Source organism: Xenopus laevis, chromosome 7L (assembly GCF_017654675.1).
Source record: "Xenopus laevis strain J_2021 chromosome 7L, Xenopus_laevis_v10.1, whole genome shotgun sequence".
NCBI classification, from domain to species: domain Eukaryota; kingdom Metazoa; phylum Chordata; class Amphibia; order Anura; family Pipidae; genus Xenopus; species Xenopus laevis.
In genome coordinates this window covers 124,628,729-124,649,656 of record NC_054383.1, presented here as the reverse complement: position 1 = coordinate 124,649,656, position 20,928 = coordinate 124,628,729, and the positions used below count along the sequence as shown (strand labels likewise).

Genomic DNA, 20,928 nt, shown 5'->3' with positions numbered 1-20,928 from the left:
TCAGTTATGCAAAGAAAACCTACCTAACAAAGTGATGGGCAGAAAAATAACATCAAGAATGTCGCCAATCAGAGACCCGCTGAAAGCAGCAGCATTTTGCTGCTTCAGATCTGTGATTTGATCTTTCAGCGTTTCATATTCTGCTTTAAATCCCTTTCTCAGCATCTCCTCTTGTTCCTAAGGTAACATAAAAAAAAATGATTATATAATTGTCTTCTGACTTGGTCCTGCAGAATGACTTTCTTCATCATTATTCTTATTACTGATAATAGTACAACGTGCATTTGTAAAGGTAGTATGAAGCCACCATTAGTAATGGATTTGGAGGTGCCAGGGCCGGATCTATACACAGGGCACCCCCAGAACAGGACCACTCGCCACCCCATTTCCCCATCCTGCCACCCCCTTCATATACGCTCCCACACATGCACAAGTCTTATCTCATTGTGTCTGGAGCACGAGATTAGTTCACAGAAGATTTAAAGAGTCTTTCCACAAATTTGGGCCTGGAAGGTGCAATAACAACATGGATGATTGTACCAGTATACTCCATTATTTAACTGAGTATTGATAACCCTGACAACTACCTATCTGTCCCAAGATACAGTAAACATGGAAAGAGCAACCTTTAATCTTGCATAAATAAAACTACTAAAGGAAATCAGAAGGGGTGGTGGGAGCAATGCAAGTATATTGTATGTAAAATGAAAGTATAGTGTAAGTGCTAGCTATCTGACCAAAAACGTCTGCAAGCACATATAAAGAAAATGTAAAAAAAGCATAGATTATTGCACATTCACTGGCCATAGGTTTTACCAGTAATTCATTATTTGCAACAGTGAGTTATCTGCTCTGTATCAAACACAATGAAGTTCCATTTCCATTAACACTGCCATCTAGTGGCAGATTTTTAGACAGGCTCTCAATATTTAATACTCAGTTTCAGATGACACTGCCACTCGGTGGTACCACTCAGCACATTGTACCCTATTAAAGGGATCCTGTAATCGGAAAACATGTTTTTTTTTCAAAACACATCAGTTAATAGTGCTACTCCAGTAGAATTCTGCACTGAAATCCATTTCTAAAAAGAGCAAACAGATGTTTTTATATTCAATTTTGAAATTTGATATAGGGCTAGACATTTTGTCAATTTCCCAGCTGCCCCTGGTCATGTGACTTGTACCTGCACATTAGTAGAGAAATGCTTTCTGGCAGGCTGCTGTTTTTCCTTCTCAATGTAACTGAATGTGTCTCAGTGGGACATGGGTTTTTACTATTGAGTGCTGTTCTTAGATCTACCAGGCAGCTGTTATCTTGTGTTAGGGAGCTGCTATCTGGTTACCTTCCCATTGTTCTTTTGTTTGGCTGCTGGGGGGGAAAAGGGAGGGGGTGATATCAGTCCAACTTGCAGTACAGCAGTAAAGAGTGATTGAAGTTTATCAGAGCACAAGTCACATGACTTGGGGCAGCTGGGAAATTGACAATCTTAGTAATGTCCAACCTGCTACTATACTGCTTTTGTTGCACTCCTTATACCTGTACACTTTTTTTTTGACAGCCTTAATTTTCACCCCATCATGGTTGAACGTGTACTGTTGTTAATAGCTGATACTGGACTTTAGCATGTTCTGCTTGCCCCTGATTTGCTGCTTGGATAATGTACCTTCAGCTTCTCCTTTATCATCCATTCATTTTGTGCCATGATCTTTTTCTTCTCCTTTTTCATTTTTTTCTCCAGGCTTTTCTTCTGTTCTTCCAGTCTTTGCTTCTGATTTTCCATGTCTTTCTCTAAACGTCTGTTGTTTTCCCCCACTATTTCTTTTGCCCTCTCAGCTGCTTCTTTCTGGGCTCTATGTTCTGAATGAAAGTTATTATGTTAAGTAATTCCAGGAAAGGATGTAGAGTTTACAGTTAGAGTACGGAGTGTGAGTCTCGGCAGGCATTGGCTATATTAGACTTTTATACAGGGGGATAAGCTTTTTTGTTCTGTAGGCTTAAGGTGGAGTTATAACAATACGAAGGTTGAAAGGAATTCATTGAACCTAGGATTAATGTTGAATAGAAAAGGGGATACTGTATGCTGCAGAACCTTAACTTCCCAACAAAATAAGCTGCACTAGGGAGTATATTTATTAAAAAGAGAAAAGGAGCTTGCTACAGTTTGCTAGAGGCACAGTTCTCTATTCACTTGTTTGGGATTTTCGGGGGATGTTTTTTATTTTTTTTCAGGGCATGATTTTTGGTGAAGTTGAGTGTTCACCCTTGAAAAAAGAGGCACCTAGAAAGCCCTGTAGCAAGCTTGATTTTACCAAAGGCTCTACGTCTGACTACAAGGGTCAACTTAGTTGGTTACAATGAGCTCTGTTCTAGTTTATCCTCCTATCCATCCCCTGAGGGTGCAGCTGTGGGTGGGGGTGGTATTTAGAGCAGGTGGGGGGCCCTTCACTGGGGGGGCCCGAGGTGGCAGCCCCAGGGGCCCCAGATACCCCAGTCGGACAAAACCTTTAAGTTAAATTAGGGGGAAAATTCCACTTTAACTGGAATCGAGCTTGTCTTTCTTTCAAACCAGTTGATCTGCTGTTCACCACTAATTTCACGGCACCTACAGGATTTACCGTACTTTCACCATGCCTGCTGATATCCAAGGGACAACTGAGCAATCTTATCAGTCTTGTAGATATAAGCAGACATCCGATGCTGCGTGTACAAACAGCTAGCTAAATATACATATATAAAGGTCCTACAAGTAGCAGGTATTGCGGTCTTGTAGAACCTGTAATCACATATTTTGAAGGTTTAACTTGTAAAACAACAGGTCAAGAGCAATTTGATCAGCATAAACAAATAGACAGAAGAGAAGCAAAAATACATAGCGGAGAACGACACTTATTATTCTTGTGCTTTAAGACATAGTGAATTAAGTTAGCTACCAGAAAACAAATATGTTTATTTGTTAACCAATACATCTAACACAAGTATGGGACCTGTTATCCAGAATGCTCGGGACCTGGGGTTTTCCGAATAACAGATCTTTCCATAATTTGGATCTTCATACCTTAAGTCTACTAGAGAATCATGTAAACATTAAATAAACCCAATAGGCTGGTTTTGCTTCCAATAAGGATTAATTATATCTTGGGATCAAGTACAATGCTCTGTTTTATTATTACAGAGAAAAAAGGAACTACTTTTTACAAATTTGGATTATTTGGATAAAATGGAGTCTATGAGAGATGGCCTTTCCATAACTTGGAGCTTTCTGGATAAGTGGTTTCCAGATAACTGATCCCATACCTATATTTGCTATATTATAGTTTCAGATTCCTTACAGAAGCAAGAATAGGTTCCTTGGTAGACTTGAACGCAAATTAGGGACTAATAACTTAGATAATGCTACATTTAAAAGGGGCAGATTTATCAAAATGTGAGTTTAGAGCTTAATAAATAAAAACTCACCCATTTTCTGTTCATTGCTATGGGATTTTCAGAACCCTATTTATCAAATGCTAAATTTCACCCATTAAATAATACAATTCTAAAAATCCGATGGATCGTGTGAGTTGATATTTATTTGGCTCTAACCTCACATTTTGATAAATCTGCCCCTTAGAGGGGATGTAAAGTCAAAAAATAAAATCCCATTTTTACTTTCTTTAATGAAAAATAAATCTGTCTCTAATATATTTTAATTAAAAAATGTCTACCATTTTTATAATGAACCTGACTATATGCAGTGAAATTCCCCCTTTGATTTACTTACTCTGACTGCCGCAGATAAGAAACTTAAGACTGTCCCTAACAGCTCTGCACGAAAACAATCATACTTTCAAACGGCAGGGAGAGGCCCCCACATTACTTCCCAGAACTCAAGCAGCTTTGTTTGTTTCCCTATAAAGCAGCCGGAGACTGCTTAGAGATTTGTATCCACAGACCCAGTGCAGTCTGTATATTCTGATTATTAATCAGTCTGTATCGGCTTCTATGGCAGATATTATTTGACTTGTGCTGTTTTGATAATTTATGACGATCCCTAAGCTTAAAGGGATACTGTCATGGGAAACATCATCAGTTAACAGTACTGCTCCAGCAGAATTTTGCACTGAAACCAATTTTTCAAAAGATCAAACAGATTTTTTTACTGTATATTCATTTTTGAAATATGACATCGGGCTAGACATATTGTCAGTTTCCCAGTTGCCCCTGGTCATGTGACTTGATAAACTTCAGTCATTCTTTACTGCTGTACTGCAATTTGGAGTGATATCACACTCCTCCCTTCCCCTCCCCAGCAACCTTACAAAAGAACAATGGGAAGATAACCAGATAGCAGCTCCCTAACACAAGATAAAAAAAAAAGATCTAAAAACAACACTCAATAGTAAAAGCCAAGTCCCACTGAGACTGATTCAGTTATGACAGCCTGCCAGAAAGTAGTTCCATCCTAATGTGCAGGCACAAGTTACATGCCTGGGGTAGCTGGGAAACTGACCATATGTCTAGCCCCTTTTCAGATTTCAAAAATTAATATAAAAAAATCTGTTTGCTCTTTTGAGAATTGGATTTCAGTGCAGAATTCTCCTGGAGCAGCACTATTAACTGATGCGTTTTCCCTTACAAGATCCCTTTAACTTCCCAACTGAAGCCCAGACCACATTGAGCATGTGCGTAGTCTTGGTCTTACAAAGATGTTTAACAAAGTTACAAGATGATAGCCCCCTGCGGCCAACTTTGAAAGCATGAATCATTTGTTTAATTAGGTTTCTGGTGCAGTAAGTTCATGTTTAGTATACAAAATACAGCATTTCTATCATTATTCTATTTTAGACTTTACTTCCCCTTTAATATAGATAGATGGATATAATGTTTTAGCAAGTATGGATGGATAAATAAATAGAAGAATGAGGTGCACAGCTAAACTCCTCCAGCTCACCTGCTATTTCCTTTTCCTTATCTGTAAGGGACTGATCTGCCTGTAAAATTGCCGCTTCTACCTTTTCCTGTTCAGTGAGAAATTCCTGTAGTATTTCTAGAGCCTGTTGTATATAAATAAGGAAAAGAGCAGAAAAAGAAAAGATTACAAAGAAAATAAAAGCAACAAGATTTCAACTGCAGTCACATGTGTTACCAGTATCTGTTTGGAAATGCTACTAACTTTACGCCAGAGACTAGCAAAGATTTTCTCAAGTATCTAGTAGAGATAAGTCTAAAGCAACTGGACTTGCTGAGTAACCTTTAAAATGTTTCCTAGTGGTTGGCGAATTTCTTTCACACATGGGGGCAAATTCACTAAGAATCGTAATTGCGCCAGGCATAACTTTGCCGCACTTCGCCACACTTCGCCAGGCGTAGTTTCGCCAGCGCTCCGCAAATTCACTAAAATCCGAAGTTGCGCACAGGGGTAGCGTAAGGTTGCGAAGTTGTGCTAGCGTTGATTCGCTAAGCGAAGCGAAGTTACGCTAACGATGGTTGATTTGCATACGGCGCCAAATTCAAATTTCAATGGAGGAATACTTACAATCACTACAAATGCCTGGGAAACCTTCAAAACATCAAATAAAAATTTCTTTTTGCCCTACACATGTGCCCACTGTATAGTTAAGTTGCCATGAGTTAGGAAATGTAGGGGGGAAGGAGGGGAGCCCAAAAAATTTTTTTGATCTTTTTCAGCCTATCACCCATAATATAGAAAAAACGCCAGTGTGTTTTGGGACTTAGAAAAAATGTGACCTTTTTTTGAAGCAATCCCTATCTACTCTATTGCGCTTCGCCTGGTCTGAGGTGGCGAAGGAAGTCTAGTGTAAAAGGTAGCGTTCAGTACACTGCGCGCGTTAGTGAGTTTGCATAGTTATGTCCGTAGCGAAAATTCGCCAGGCGTAAGGGTGCGAAGTAACACTAGCGAATTTACGCCAGCGTTCGTTAGTGAATTTGTAAAGTAACGAAAATGCCCAACGCTAGCGAATTGACGCAAGCGTTAGGCGCTTCGGCGCTTAGTGAATTTGGGTCATAGAGACTCCAATCTGTTTAGCACTGAAAAATGTTTAGAAAAAAGTCCATTAACTGCAATGCGACATGTGAATTTTCGCCTTTTTGCAAATTTTTTGGCAAAGCAAAATGGGACAGATTCACTGATCTCCACCTTTCACTGCTCGTTGGAAAGGCTACTTCAGTTCCACTAAGCAGTGGGGCATTCCCAACTGAAGGTCTTAGCAAGTTCCTGGGTGCTCTGTGTTTTGCTACAATAGTTGATTTTCTGACCTTTTTCCTGACCCTCCTCCTGATTCCAACTGTTATTAACCCCGAACTTTGCCTTTTATTTGACTAAGGGACTGTTTAACACTTTGAAAACATTCTTTAATTTTGGCCTGTCCTACATTATTAAACGCCCTCCTTAATGTTTGGTGTGGCCCTGGTAATTATACTTTCTACAGCTAGCACCCAACAAAATTTTCATGCCTAGCAGTACATTTTTGGTACAGAAGGTTGGATTCTCTAGTACAGACAATTCTGTGCTTATTTTAAGTCGGTTTGAACTGCCAGTTCTATAAACCATATCTATCTTGGTTTCATACTTTCCTCTTCCAGTGAGAAGTAAACAGTGTTAGAGCCGTGCCAAAGCAAAGGATGTGGGGAGCCAGAAAACTTGCGGATAACACATTATCTTCAATAATAGTGTAGGTAATTTATACAGACTTTAGTGCTGGAGAATATGATACGAATGATCTTATTTGACACCCCCCCTGTAGAAACAGTCAGCCCTGATGATGTTGATGTCCATGATTTGGTCTGCACTTAAAAACATGACCTGTCCTAGGACATCGTTTACACAAGGTCCAGTTTTTCCACTATAAACTTATCCTATCAAACCTTGATTCTGTTGCCCAGGCCAAGTAAGACTACTAAATATAATTTATTGTAACCAAGGCTGTCTACCTCGATGCTGACAATAAGGCAATCAAAAGGCTCGAATATGAAGGCTCATCTGACATGTCCATCATGAGGAAAGAACTAAAATGTAGGTTCTACATCCTATATTTTATATGGAGTACTAATATTCTGGGCAGTGACTATGCAAGGATTCATGTTCTATTCCATTAAATATACTTTATGAGATTAATGAGTGCTTCACACTTTGGCTATGTCAGCTTCTAAGGCACTTAATATAATGCAAATTTCAGCCAGCAAAGAAATGTCTGATACCTCTCCATCATCCATATGAAAGCAAACAATCTCACTATACATGGCAAGTATTTTATTTCTGTACTTGCTATAAAAAAAACACATTTTTGCTGTTTTTATGAGTTTCATTCTTGCTCCTATATTCTAGCCCAATGATTCCAGACCATAACCTCTTGTTGTTTATTATTAGAGAATTATAATAAAATCGGAGGGCTAAGGAAGGTGATAAAGTCAAAGTAGGCTTAGGTAGATAAAATTAAACAACTATGGCCGTATAATGGCATTAGACATTAAAAAGTTACCTCCCATGTTTGTTTTTTAATTTTGATCATCTTCTGTTATGGTACAGTATATAGGGAGTGTATGTTATTAAATGTTAGGACATTGTACCTTTACACCTCTGCCTTTGCTTCTCTTATATTCATCCACCAGTGAATTCTTCTTTGCAAGGAACTGTTTATATCCACCTGGTTTGGAGAATTTTCCCTCTGATATATCTCTCTCCAGATTCCCACTCAGTTTCTGCAGGATGGCTTTGCACTTCTTGGTGGATTCCTCTTCATTGTATAGACAATATTTGGTATTTTTCTCTGTCAGTTCATGCTGTAAATATATTACAAATCATGAACCTTTTCCTTGCATATTACAATTATTATTATCATCATTTCTGTTTTATGTCGATTAAGTAATTACAGAAACTCACAATGAGCTGTGTCTGGTATTCCAGGTTCTCATCCTTGAAGGACAGGCCCATAAAAACCTTTGTTGCTTCTATTTCACATTCCTGGTGAATATTGAGAAACTCTTCCTGTGTCTCTGTAGGGAATTTGCCAATGTTCTTGCTCATCTCTTCCTCATACTTGGCCAGAGCTTCCTCCACGGCTCTAGAATTCTCAATCTGTGCCAGGGCAATTACTGAGTTCTCCATACAGGGGATAGAACCGCTCCGTATAGCCTCTGTATATGACACGGCCAGATTGCCCAGCACTGGTATGAAATAGAAAAGAGAATTGTTGGTTACTTGACCACAAATGCAATGTTCAAGTTGTCTTCCTTTTTAAATTGTATTTTTCAAAATATCTTCCTGCTAAGGAAGATAGCAGGTAAATATAAGGACAGGAATATAAGGATAACAATAAAACTGAACCCTCATAGTTGCCCTAAATTTTGTTGGGCAGCGTCAGTGACCCCACAACCAAATGGCAGTTTCAGTTGCAGGCTGGAAATAAGTAGAATGACAAACGCTTACATCACAAAATAAAGACCAATTAAATACTATGACCGGATTTTAGTTAGGGATCACCATATGGGGTTTACCTTGATGTTGTACGGTGGCTTACCAATTTTATGATCAGAACTTTGTAACTAAAACTTTTTGTAAATACATGCACTTGCCTAGATACTAGATCACTTGAGACAGGGGACCAGGAAATGTGTACTGATCAATCCCCCTTCTTTTTTGTATGTTTGTAGTTAATTTGGCCATATCAGTAGCACTTCCACTGTATTTATATATTTTTACTTAGCCTTGGAGTCCTCCCACAACCCTCCTTTGTTGCAATTAAAAAGTTGCTTAAAAATTATCACAAGGAAAAAGAGAACATTAAACTCACATCTCCCTGTCACTGTGTATCCGCCCACTAGAGTTTTAGCATTACAATTCTCATAGATGTAAGAACAAAACTCTGCCATTTTCTTTTTAAATTCAGGATCTAATTGTGATTCCTGGAGTTCTTCCAGTCTCTGGAGAGAATCCGATGTAGATACTGGCCGGTCAAACACAAAACATTTGTGGGAATGAAAGTAATGACGGATGCACTGACGAGGCAGGTTGTAGTCTTGCACCTTTCTGCCAACTCCTGAAAAACAACATTTTGGAAGTGTATTTGGGTTAATGAATGAATTCTTTGTTGACAGGTAAGTTTAATGCTATGTCTTGTCCTCCTGCAGCACTACAACAAGCTGTTGTCACATATCTAAATTTAAGGAATATGTTTTATTACCCATATGCATTGTTTTCCCCACAATGCCCTTTAATTGCAGCCTCGAGGGGATATTTTGACGGAGCCAATTGCAATAAAGCAGATGCAATTGCTCTTTCACATTTTGACAAACACAGTGATACTGTTTGGAGTTAGAACTGCATCATTTCATCCACCGCAAAGCACAGAAAGGTCCTGGATGAAAGTGAATTAACAATGAACTCTTGGGGCAAATTCACTAAAGGGTGAATTCCGCTAACGTTAATTCGTCACCGAGAGCATTTCATATAAAAATTTCGCTATTGTTCATTTCTGCCTAGAGAAACTTTGTTAGTACTCTTACACTTAGGTCAATTTGAATAGGGCGGGTACATATAGGTCGTATACACGTCTTGATTAGAGATGGTGCAAATGCTTGAAGTGGCCACTTATTATTACTCATGGCCAAGAAAGCAAAATAAAGACAAAAGAGATCCTCTAATGCCCTAGACATGATTCCACCCTAAAACAAAGGTGGCATGCCCAGGGGTGCTTCGCCAATGAGACGAGTTGAGGCTGTTGCCCCACTAGGTACCAGGGGCGTCAAAAATGCTGCTCCTGGTACTTTAAGAGCGAATTTCCAGGGGAGGGGGGTGCAGCTGCAACTGCCCCTGGGCATGCCCCTCAAATTGGAATAGTTAGAACTTTTGAAGGCAATACCGCTTTAAAATATGAAAAAACGCCAGTGTTTTTTTAGAACTTTTATGACTTTCTGGCATACAGGATATGATGTCACTGACATAAGATTGAGGAGGATGTAGCTTCATCGTTCACCAGGTATAAGTTTGCTGAAGAAACTCTGGGGAAAGAGGTAACATTCTGTAAAATTTGCACTTTAGTGAATTTGCGGATTTGTTCATCTGTGTGAAAATTCACCTGGCGATCGGGAGTGAAACTACACTAGCGACGTTCACTAACCGATTGTCCTCTATGCCTTTTAGTAAATTGGCGATGTGCCTGTGGATGGGATTTCTGGTGAATTTTCACTAGCGATGGCCACTTCGTCCTTTAGTAAATCTGCCCCTTGGTCTTGAAACTGTACTCTAGCATTTGCATCCAGGGCCTTTGTAAATAACCCCCAATGTCCAGGGATCAGGTGCAGGGCCAGATTTTTTGGTGCAGTGCCCTGAGGCCAACATTATCCCCCACCCCGGCCCCTTGAATGTGCGCACCTTTGATTTTACGTTGGACATACACACAGGAGATCTCCTAAACCTCAGTTCCCTGTATAAACCTACGTGTGGCTGGGCAGCATGCCGTACCTAAATCTGTGCTGCCCTAGCCCTGGGCCTTTGTGGCCTTGTCACAAATTTAGGGCTGTCCATATGGCCATTTAAAGTCCCTCTTGTAGGAGGCAATAAATTCATGCATTTACCTTTCCTTAGTTCCAGTGCATCTAGTAAATATTGATCCTCGGTAATTGGCAGGCCATTCTTCTCTAACTTGAGTGTGAAGTCCCTCACGCACCAAATGAATGATGGGAAGAACCTTTTAAATTCTCCAGATTCATCCACTTCCTCTTCCTTTGCTTGTCCTTCAGGTGATTTCACTTTGATGCGCTCTGTTAGTTCTGTCACATAACTGTGTGATGTTAAAGGATGTAACAAGTTATGTAAACTTGGGGCCTGGGGGGTTGGGGTGGGGGCCCAGGGAGGTTGCGGCTGGGGCGATGAACCCCGGGGGGATGGCTCAGTCCAATGCTGGGCTTTGCTGATTTCATGAACAAGCATAATGTATCCCATTTTTGGCCACCCCCCTGGTGCCAAGGTGGTACATCACATAATTCTTACCGATGCAGGTCCTGAGTCCCCTTTGCTAAGTGAAAGGTACTGGGAAACTTCCCTCTGGCAGTGCCTCCACCTAATGGGGTCTGGGAATACACCTGCGGATAGTCCCATTAGGAAAACATTCACACACACTTTGTTATATAAAAATATAAACTTTATACAAAGAAGTGTCATTTTACAGGGGAAGTGAACTGTAACCTTATACACATAAATGCATTCAAAGCATGACCCACTACCCTAGGAACCTGTAGCAGTCCAGTCCTGGTAATTCCCTGCTAGGAAAAGTCCCGCAACTCCATTTTGGCAGCCCAAGAGTCTCCATCCCTTGTCCCCAAAAGAGTATCGGTCCTAAGTAGCGCTACCTGCCCAAATACCTTTCTCGATGGCAAGTATTTGCTCCCACGTGGCAGGCACACAAACAGCCTGTTTCTCCAAAACAGGAGATCGCTGGATCCTCATCCTTTCCTACCCCTTCCCTCAGGTAACACTCACCCCAAAGGAGTCACACAGACGGGTAGTCTCACACAGAGCTGACAGGCATCCACAGCGATGATCTCTTTATAGGCTCCAGACTCTCCCAGTCGAGCACATAACAAGGCTTGAATCCTTCGGGTATTTGCTCCCAACACTATAGCGTGCACTGGGTTCATTTGATGGGGTTGAACTTGAAGGACTTTTTTCAACCCAACTTAACTATGTATAAATATCACAGACACATCAGAGCACAATTATCATGCTGTGCAGAATATTTAAATACTTTCATAAACAAATTTTGAAAGTTTTTTTTGCATTGAAAAGTATAATCATATATGTGTTTCCTTTCTCTCAGCAGTTATGGGATGCTTTAAGGCTGGGTTTCTATTTATAAAAAAACATTCAGACCTCAGGGGTCAGAACCAAGAGGGATTGGGATAAGAAGGTCAATGGGGAAAAGGAAACATTGCAACATTCGGTGGCATGACTTGACTTCCATTGGCCCCACAGACACCTTGCTTATATCCCCACGTTTACATCTTCTTCAGCCCCAGGCGGGGAGATCAAAAGTCTTTACTAGGTTACATCTCACCATAGTCCTTCCCACAGCTGGGGTCTTCTCATTGCAGTTTTAAATATGTAATTCTATGAATTACAACAATGAATTAGAACAATGTAACTAAATGCTTAATGCTAAATATTCACCTATATTCACCTATGTGGGAGACACCATAGTGATACATCAGATATGCCATCACACTGGAGGATGCCCTCTCTGCCTCCACCTTTGTTTTGACTCATGGTCAGCCAACCTGTTACTTTCCTTGCAGGGGAAGATATAGTGCCTACACCCAGTGCCTTAGAATTTCTAATCCAGTGCCTACACCCAGTGCCTTGGAATTTCTAATCCAGTTCCTACACCTAGTGCCTTGGAACTTCTAATCCAGTGCCTACACCCAGTGCCTTGGAATTTCTAATCAAGTGCCTACACCCAGTGCCTTGGAATTTCTAATCCAGTTCCTACACCTAGTGCCTTGGAACTTCTAATCCAGTGCCTACACCCAGTGCCTTGGAATTTCTAATCCAGTGCCTACACCCAGTGCCTTGGAATTTCTAATCCAGTTCCTACACCTAGTGCCTTGGAATTTCTAATCCAGTGCCTACACCCAGTGCCTTGGAATTTCTAATCCAGCGCCTACACCTAGTGCCTTGGAACTTCTAATCCAGTGCCTACACCCAGTGCTTTGGAATTTCTAATCCAGTGCCTACACCCAGTGCCTTGGAATTTCTAATCCAGTTCCTACACCTAGTGCCTTGGAATTTCTAATCCAGTGCCTACACCCAGTGCCTTGGAATTTCTAATCCAGTGCCTACACCCAGTGCCTTGGAATTTCTAATCCAGTGCCTACACCCAGTGCCTTGGAATTTTTAATCCAGTTCCAACACCCAGTGCCTTGGAATTTTTAATCCAGCGCCTACACCCAGTGCCTTGGAACTTGAATCCAGTGCCGACACCCAGTGACTTGGAACTTCTAATGGCATACTTTGCTTTCCAGTGGGAAAAGGGCCAGGTGGTTCAAGTAATTTCTGTTTAGACATTTGCAAGTACCCTATAGGTATGCTCCCTTCAAAGTTCTTTGTAAAAGCAGAGCAATGTTTTCTTCATGTAGCAAAACCAATAATTTACTCAGTCATTCTTTGGGCCTGCTTTAAAGGTAAACTAGGGGAAGGACTCAAACTCATTCATATGTCCTGCATTCTACAGAGTACTGGGTTTCTCAACATGAAGGGAAAATTATGAAAAGCACCATAAAGTAGAGCGACTACCAACTGATCAGTCTCACAGTCTTTTAATTTTGATTTGGATATTTAGGTCATGCCTTGGATATTGCAGGGTATGTTTGAGAAATGTAAAGAAGGCTTCAGTGCTCATTAGTAAGATAAATTGAGAGCATTTCTTCTAGAATGCCTGGAAAGGATACTGTAGATGATCCATGGCTTGTTGGTCAATTGTCCCCATGCTGTTGTACACCAGAGTGCTGCTGAGTAAGATGGCCAGGGAGAAGATCCATGCATCATTCTTGCTGTCTCCCTGAGAGAAGAAATGAGAAGATAAACATGTCTATAAATATCTGGCTGTACATGCCTAGTTTTGTTCAGAGAAATAGAATGATTTTGGCCTGACTTTCTTGGCAGATCATAATATGATGACCATAGAAGAGGTACGCATTCTTAAGTGTGTATGCCTTTATCTTAGTTTATGGTATTGATATACTTACAGTGATATTATAATTTTCTGTTTTAAAATACAGTATTGGGGGAATTTGTTTTTACATGCAGGGACTATTAGAATCAAATTGGGAGCAGGATCAGTAAACATTATTGGTATGCATGCCGGAGACCTCTAGTGACCAAACAGAGGTAAAACCATAAACTCAATAATTTCTCCAAGGCATGCTAGTAAGTAAAAAAATATACTTTATTTACATCAGTAGTTAAAAAACATGAAAAATATCCCCTCTAACGCCTGACGCGTTTCATGCTTACCCAGCACTTATGCCTATGACTAAGTGCTGGGTAAGCATGAAACGCGTCAGGCGTTAGAGGGGATATTTTTCATGTTTTTTAACTATTGATGTAAATAAAGTATATTTTTTTACTTACTAGCATGAAATTATTGAGTTTACATGCAGGGGCCTTCACCAATGGGGCAAGTTAAAAAACTCACTTCTCACGGCAGCACTCCTTGAGTTACCTGGGGCAGCACAGGGGTAACGTTAAGAGCTAAATTTCTGTTTTTTAAACCAGAAAGTTCGCTGTTCTAGTGCAAAATAGTACAATTACACTCACTGGCATCGTGCAGGTTCGGCCTGGGGGGGTGAAGACACTTCAAGCCCCCCCCTGCGCTGGAACACCCCTCCGGCAACTGGGGGCAACAAGGGAGTTCAGGGAGAACCACTAATAGCGGGTCTAGGTCAGTGGGGCCCATCGGGTATTTTCCCGGTGTCCCACTGGCCCAGTCCGACCCTGGCATCGTGGACCCCTTTCTAGTGCAAAAGAGTGCAGGGACGGCAGAGTGGTGGGAATCGCCCCTATTTAAATGCCATTTTAAAGCAACATCTTGTAGGTTTTCAAAAGTATGGTACTATGGTACAGTATGAAATACAACTTTAAAAATATATTTTTGCTCACCTTCTCCACATCCCCCAGTCCCTCTGTGTCCAACAGAACTAGGGTGTGCCCTTGTTTCATAGGGTGAGGCACACACCACATCCAGATCCCTTTAGTCTTTGACTGGACCGTTGCTCCCAGTGCAAACCCCGATGCTATAAGACAATATAGATTAATGGGTAATTTAAGCAAGAGACTGTAAGTGGTTGTCAATCCAAAAATACGTTTTTGGATAATGAAAGAAAAATTAATTATCACTGCCATCTCCTGTATCTTCTTGTGTTCTCTTCAGGTGTCGAAGACACCACAATAACCAAAAATAACAGAAACAGAGGGAGTATGGTGGCTGGGTGCCTAATAGATTGGAGACAAAAAGAGTTTTTTTCTTAAAGGGATACTGTCATGGGGAAAAAAAATTTTTCAAAATGAATCAGTTAATAGTGCTACTCCAGCAGAATTCTGCACTAAAATCCATTTCTCAAAAGAGCAAACAGATTTTTTTTATATTGAATTTTGACATCTGACATGGGGCTAGACATATTGTCAATTTCACAGCTGCCCCAAGTCATGTGACTTGTGCTCTGATAAACTTCAATCACTCTTTACTGCTGTACTGCAAGTTAGAGTGATACCACCCCCTCTCTTTTTTCCCCCAGTAGCCAAACAAAAGAACAATGGGAAAGTAACCAAATAGCAGCTCCCTAACACAAGATAACAGCTGCCTGGTAGATCTAAGAACAACACACAATAGTAAAAACCCATGTCCCACTGAGACACATTCAGTTACATTGAGAAGGAAAAACAGCAGCCTGCCAGAAAGCATTTCTCTCCTAAAGTGCAGGCACAAGTCACATGACTTGGGGCAGCTGGGGAATTGACAATATGTCAAGCCCCATGTCAGATTTCGAAATTGAATATAAAAAAATCTGTTTGCTCTTTTGAGAAATGGATTTCAGTGCAGAATTCTGCTGGAGCAGCACTATTAACTGATATGTTTTGAAAAAAACATGTTTTCCGATGACAGGATCCCTTTAATATCAGTTATACTGTAGGTACATTCATTGTCAGTTGAGAATTTACTCACCATTCTTGCCTCCTGCCAGTTTGTTCATAAGATAGGATTTCCCAGTTCGATATTTCCCAACAATCGCCACAACCACCACAGGCTGAGTGATTTTCAACAAGATTTGTAAGGCCTCCTGGTTAACTGTTAGTTCTTTGCCTTCCTTGTTTTCTATCAGATACATGGGTTCTTCCATTGGGAATGTTGCCATCCTTCATTCAAAGAGTTGAGCATAAAAATGAAAGGGGAAAAATCATTTTCTTCAGTGGAACTTGTAGCACATATTCATGACTTGACGTCAGGGAAGCCTGTAAAACAAAGCTATTTTATTTTCAACATATCACGCTCTCCAGAATTGAAAGTACTCACGTGATTTCTTTCTCCTCTGGGTACAGGAACCTCACAAGGAGTTTTCATTGCCGGTCATGTTTAGTGCCATAGTAAAGTTTTATTGAAGCACCAAGTATTTTGTTTGCATTTTTGACCCATAGCTGAGACGTTATCAGTCATAGCTAATGTTTTTTGTGCTGAATTTTGTCAATAAAAAAAGGCAGAGCACGTAAGCTTATCTGGGCAATAGCACTGCAGAAAAAAGTATAGAACAGGGACGATTTAGTATAGTTGGGAATTCTAAATTCTTTGACTTTGCTTCAAACTTTACATGATTGAAAATGAAGCCATGACAGATATTATAAGACTGCTGTACATTTGCTTAGGAACATTAGGCCCATTGCAGAACAATAATGAAACCCACTTGTCAGCCCTTGTGGGTTGGGTCTTCATTAGAGTCTTCCTGTATGTTCTATGTGGGCAGAACCACCAGGAGATTAAAATTGAGATTAGCAGAACATATAAAGAACATCACAAAGGGAAAAAAAAACACACAGTGTCTCAGAGCATTTTCTCCAGTGCCATAATAGTGATCCAAGTGGATTAAAAGTAATTGGAATTTCTAATTTCTAAGACAAAGAACTGGAGGGGAGGTAATAATGTTCAGATAATATCTCAGGAAGAAACCCGTTGGCTTATTACATTGAAAACATTACAGCCTTGTGGTCTAAATACAGATCTGGACATTCATCATTTGATTTAGTATTTACCATTATAAATGTATAAATGTATAACTTTTAGCGCTGATCCTAATTATGTTTTAAGTATGGATATTTATGAATTGATATATACTGGATTTTAACTAATTTATATACAATGGGATAAACTGACTAACATCATCTGCATTAACAGACAATTTAGAATTAATTAATTTATTGTACTTGAGCACTATGAACTTCATGTGGGTTGCCCATTGAAAGTGATGATTTAACTATGTTAATTACAAAAGGAGTAAACCCAATGAGGCAGACTACCACCTCTGATGAAGTAAATGAGTCACGAAACGCGTTAGGCCGAGGATTCTAAATTTTATGTAAGTTTGTACTATTATATTGTAATAAATCAAAACCTATCATCTGAGTTCCCCTTTGTTGCTCGAACGATTTTCCCAGCCCACGGCGTCGGTTCGACATTATCCACTCCCAGGGAGTATCCATAGAGAACTGGGAGATCGCAGAAGTGAAAGAAAAGAAGCAGGAACAGTGGAACACGAGGAAGCAGACGGGATCGCAGACAGGACTCCATCATGACCAAACATCAGCACATTTAGACAGGACTACCAGGAACACCAAAACCAGGACAAACAACATCACATGACCATACACGGGGATCCTGTAAGCATTAACTAAGTAGGAATCTGATGCTTAGGGGCAGATTTATCAAGGGTCAAATTTCGAAGTGATAAATACTTCGAAATCCGACCCTCGAATTGAAATACTTCGAATATCGAAGTCAAGTATTTTTCACCGAATTTGGCCATCGAACGATCAAAGTAAAATCGATTTCTCGAACGATTTTAGCGTACGATCGAACAATTTTACTTCGATGTGTGAAGACTTAAAAAAATGGTCTAGAAGGTCCCCATAGGCTAACATCGCACTTCGGCAGGTTTCATTTGGCAAAGTATTGAAGTCTAAGTTTTTGTAAAGAGACAGTACTTCGATTATCGAATGGTCGAATATTCGAACGATTTTTATCGAATCAAAGTCGAAGTAAATTCGAAGTCGTAGTATCCTATTCGATGGTCGAAGTATCCAAAAAATTACTTTGAATTTCGAATTTTTTTACTTTGAAAATTCCCTCGAATTCACTTCGACCCTTGATAAAGCTGCCCCTAAGTGTATGGTAGCGCACATTGGTTCTCCATCTTTTGTTTTTCTGAGGCTGAGTGCAGGCTGGAGAGAAGGATCGCTAACAGCTTGGGAGTTCAGCGTTACATTCTCAGAAACTTTACGGGACTGCAAAGGCACAAGAAAAAAGCCGGTTTGGGGGAGTGAGTAAGATCGATGTTGGGAATAGAATTTGTTACAGGAAACGCATACATATTTTAAATAATTTACTTCCTGTCTGTTAGTTGTTGTTTAAAGGAATCTCCACCCAAAAACACATAATGTACATAATGAAATAAAATCTAATTATAAGTAACTTTTGTACATACATTAAAAATCACACTAGAGTGTACAGTTATAACTGTACCTATGGACAATATTATATACGCTGTGTCCATTTACTTTGTGGTGATCTCGCCAATGATCCAATTAAAAGAAGCAGCCTTTCCACAGCATTCCTCGTCTCTTCAGTCAGTTTAGGCTCTGCTTTCAATAAGAGGTTATTTATTCAGTAGAATATTAACCTCCTTCACATCTTGCGTTTGGTTTTGAAATACCTTAGGTTCCAAAATGATGGTGTAGCGTGTGACACTAGATGCATCTCAGACAGAGCAGTTGCCCTACAGCAATTTATAGGAATTCCTTTATGGTCTGAAGAGCTGCCCATCCTTTCAAGGACACAGGCACCCCACGGCACAGCTGGGAACAAGGAAATGCAATTCAATTATTGCAATTTCAATAACATTTTAGTCTAATCTCCAGCAAAAATTTTAATACAAACTGTGTGACATTTTATAAATACCATAGGGACTTCCTACAATTAAATTGCATTGAATTAAAAAATTGCTTCATCAACGGTTGACAAATTATACATAACCCTAAATAACCATTGTTATGAAAAGATACTATCAATCTATAACGATCTTTGCAATTCAGAGTTGTTGTCTGAGAGAGAAAGGGCCAGTGTTTGTCAATACTATATAGGAGAATTGACAGATTTAGAATGTACAACCATTAATCATCATGGTGGGGACTGAGGGTTTGGCCTTGAGCATGCTAGATTTGTAAGGGTGCATGGGAATTAGCAAAGGACAGTGCAGGCCTAGTAAAGGGTACACCCAAGGCAAGTTTCCAATCTGTATATGACCAATAAAGGAGAATAAATCCCACGGCAGTCGGCACACAGGGTCAAAGCACACAAGGTAGCTTGCATGCATTGACCCTGGGTGCCTTGGGATTTTTTCCTGCTATACTGCTTGTGAGACGGCCGATCCTCTACCTTTGTGCACCAGGTATCATTTGTTATCTACCAGAGGGTGTGCGGGAGCCAATACTGTGACCAATAAAGGGACATCAAGCCTATATGGAGATCCTCCAGGGCCTTGAATTAGAGGAAGGCAGGCAGAAGAGGTACATACCTAAGCACCTGAGCACTGGGGTAAGTTGCACTTTCTTTATTCCAGCATGAGCAGGCCCGGGTTAGTGGAAAGGCCACAAGGCCCGGGCCTAGGACAGCAGGATTTCAGAACGCGACATGCTGCCCAACATTGGTTAAAAAACACTGAGGATGCAAAGGAGATACAATAATTTTTTAAATTTCCCATGCACCAATTCTCATTGCTCTGGTCCCGATTATGAACATTTTAGGGTTGCCACCTGCCTGGTTTTGACCCGGACAGCCCAGGATTGGGCAGGATTTTCTATAATTGATGCGACGACCGGCCGATCGCTGCATCATAGCCCCGCCCCTTATGTCACAGCCCCACCCCCTGCTCGGATTCCACGGGGCATAAATGTGGCAATCCTAGACTATTTGCATGAATAAAGGGGAGGGGACAGGGGTGACGAATGGCAGTGGGCCTAGGGGTGCCCGCTATGTAAATCTGAGCATGAGGAGAAGACCGCAATGACAGGAGGCACAGCAGAGGCCTGTCTTAACCATCTGCCATAGGATCTGCACTCAGTGCTGTATTCATAGGGAAAGACCATGGGGCAGATTTACTGAAGGACAGCAAAAATTCGGCACAAATCCCATCCACAGGGATATTGACAATTTACTTACAGACCTAGAGGACAATTCGCTAACGAAAGAGACAGTCTCTAGTGTAGTTTCACCCCCTAGCCCCAGGCGAATTTTCACTCAGGGGAACGATGGTTAATCTGCAAATTCAATCTGCAAATTCACTTAAGTGCAAATAGAACATTATCTCTGCGGGTATATATTTTTTTTTTTTATAACTTAAAATTTTTATTGGATAAAGGTGCATACATATCATAGTTATACAAACAATATGCATTGAAAATGAACACTGTATAACAGTTTAGTATATTTCAAGGAGATAAATTACATTCAGAAACAAAAGGAGAAGTTATCCATTTTTCTTTTAGAGCAGAGAATCATACATTAAGTAGTGGAAGGTGTAGAATATAGGCAATTCCTACATATCCTCAAGTTAACCAACAATCCACTGAAGATTGCATGACCAGTTGTGTAATGATGGGAAGAAGCATGGGAAGAAGCCAAAGAACAATCAAATCTGGGTGTGTCTATATAAGCAGGACAAAGTCTACTGTTTAGGTTTAGGCCCTTTTTTCAGAATGCCCGACAGTGTACACATCCCATTTTGACCACACTTTCTCCCATTTATATCTGTTACCCCTAATGTTGGCCGTCATATATTCCATCTCTCTCATATCCTTCACCCTATAGATAACATCCTCTATTTTTGGTGGGGAGGCCGATCTCCAAAGGGCTGTAATAGCCAATCTGGTAGCAGTTAGAATAAAATTTGTAAGTCTTTGTTCTGCAAAAGTGATATCTGGGAATGGCCTGCCCACCAAAGTAGTATAGATGTCAAGATGGACGTTTTTAGAAAGAACATTCGTTAGTAGCGTTCCTCTAAGACCACAACCTCTCCAACACAACGGGGAAGTGCCTGGAAAAATACGGCTAAGTTTAGCTGGAGTGTCGTACCAAAAGAACAATGATTTATAGATGCTTTCTTTCTGTCTGA

The 20,928-nt window shown here is 40.4% G+C and overlaps 1 protein-coding gene across 1 annotated transcript; it reads right to left on the bottom strand.

The window, feature by feature from the left end:
- Positions 1-10,942, bottom strand: LOC108695923 (guanylate-binding protein 1). Its single transcript, XM_041569082.1, has 7 exons — positions 10,484-10,942; positions 8,793-9,090; positions 7,883-8,166; positions 7,570-7,782; positions 4,934-5,087; positions 1,667-1,860; positions 1-177 (listed from the first exon to the last, which is right to left on the bottom strand). The coding sequence occupies exons 1-7, from the start codon at positions 10,940-10,942 to the stop codon at positions 1-3; spliced, it is 1,779 nt and encodes a 592-aa protein (XP_041425016.1).
- Between the last annotated feature and the right edge of the window lie 9,986 nt (positions 10,943-20,928).

Excerpts from the sequence above, each read along its gene's own strand:
- LOC108695923 (XM_041569082.1), bottom strand. The coding sequence starts at position 10,942 with ATGGGATACATTATGCTTGTTCATGAAATCAGCAAAGCCCAGCATTGG. Across the intron at positions 5,088-7,569 it reads GCAAAGGCAGAGGTGTAAAG|TTCTTTGTAATCTTTTCTTT; the intron begins GTACAATGTCCT and ends GTTGCTTTTATT. Across the intron at positions 178-1,666 it reads TGATAAAGGAGAAGCTGAAG|GAACAAGAGGAGATGCTGAG; the intron begins GTACATTATCCA and ends ATGTTACCTTAG.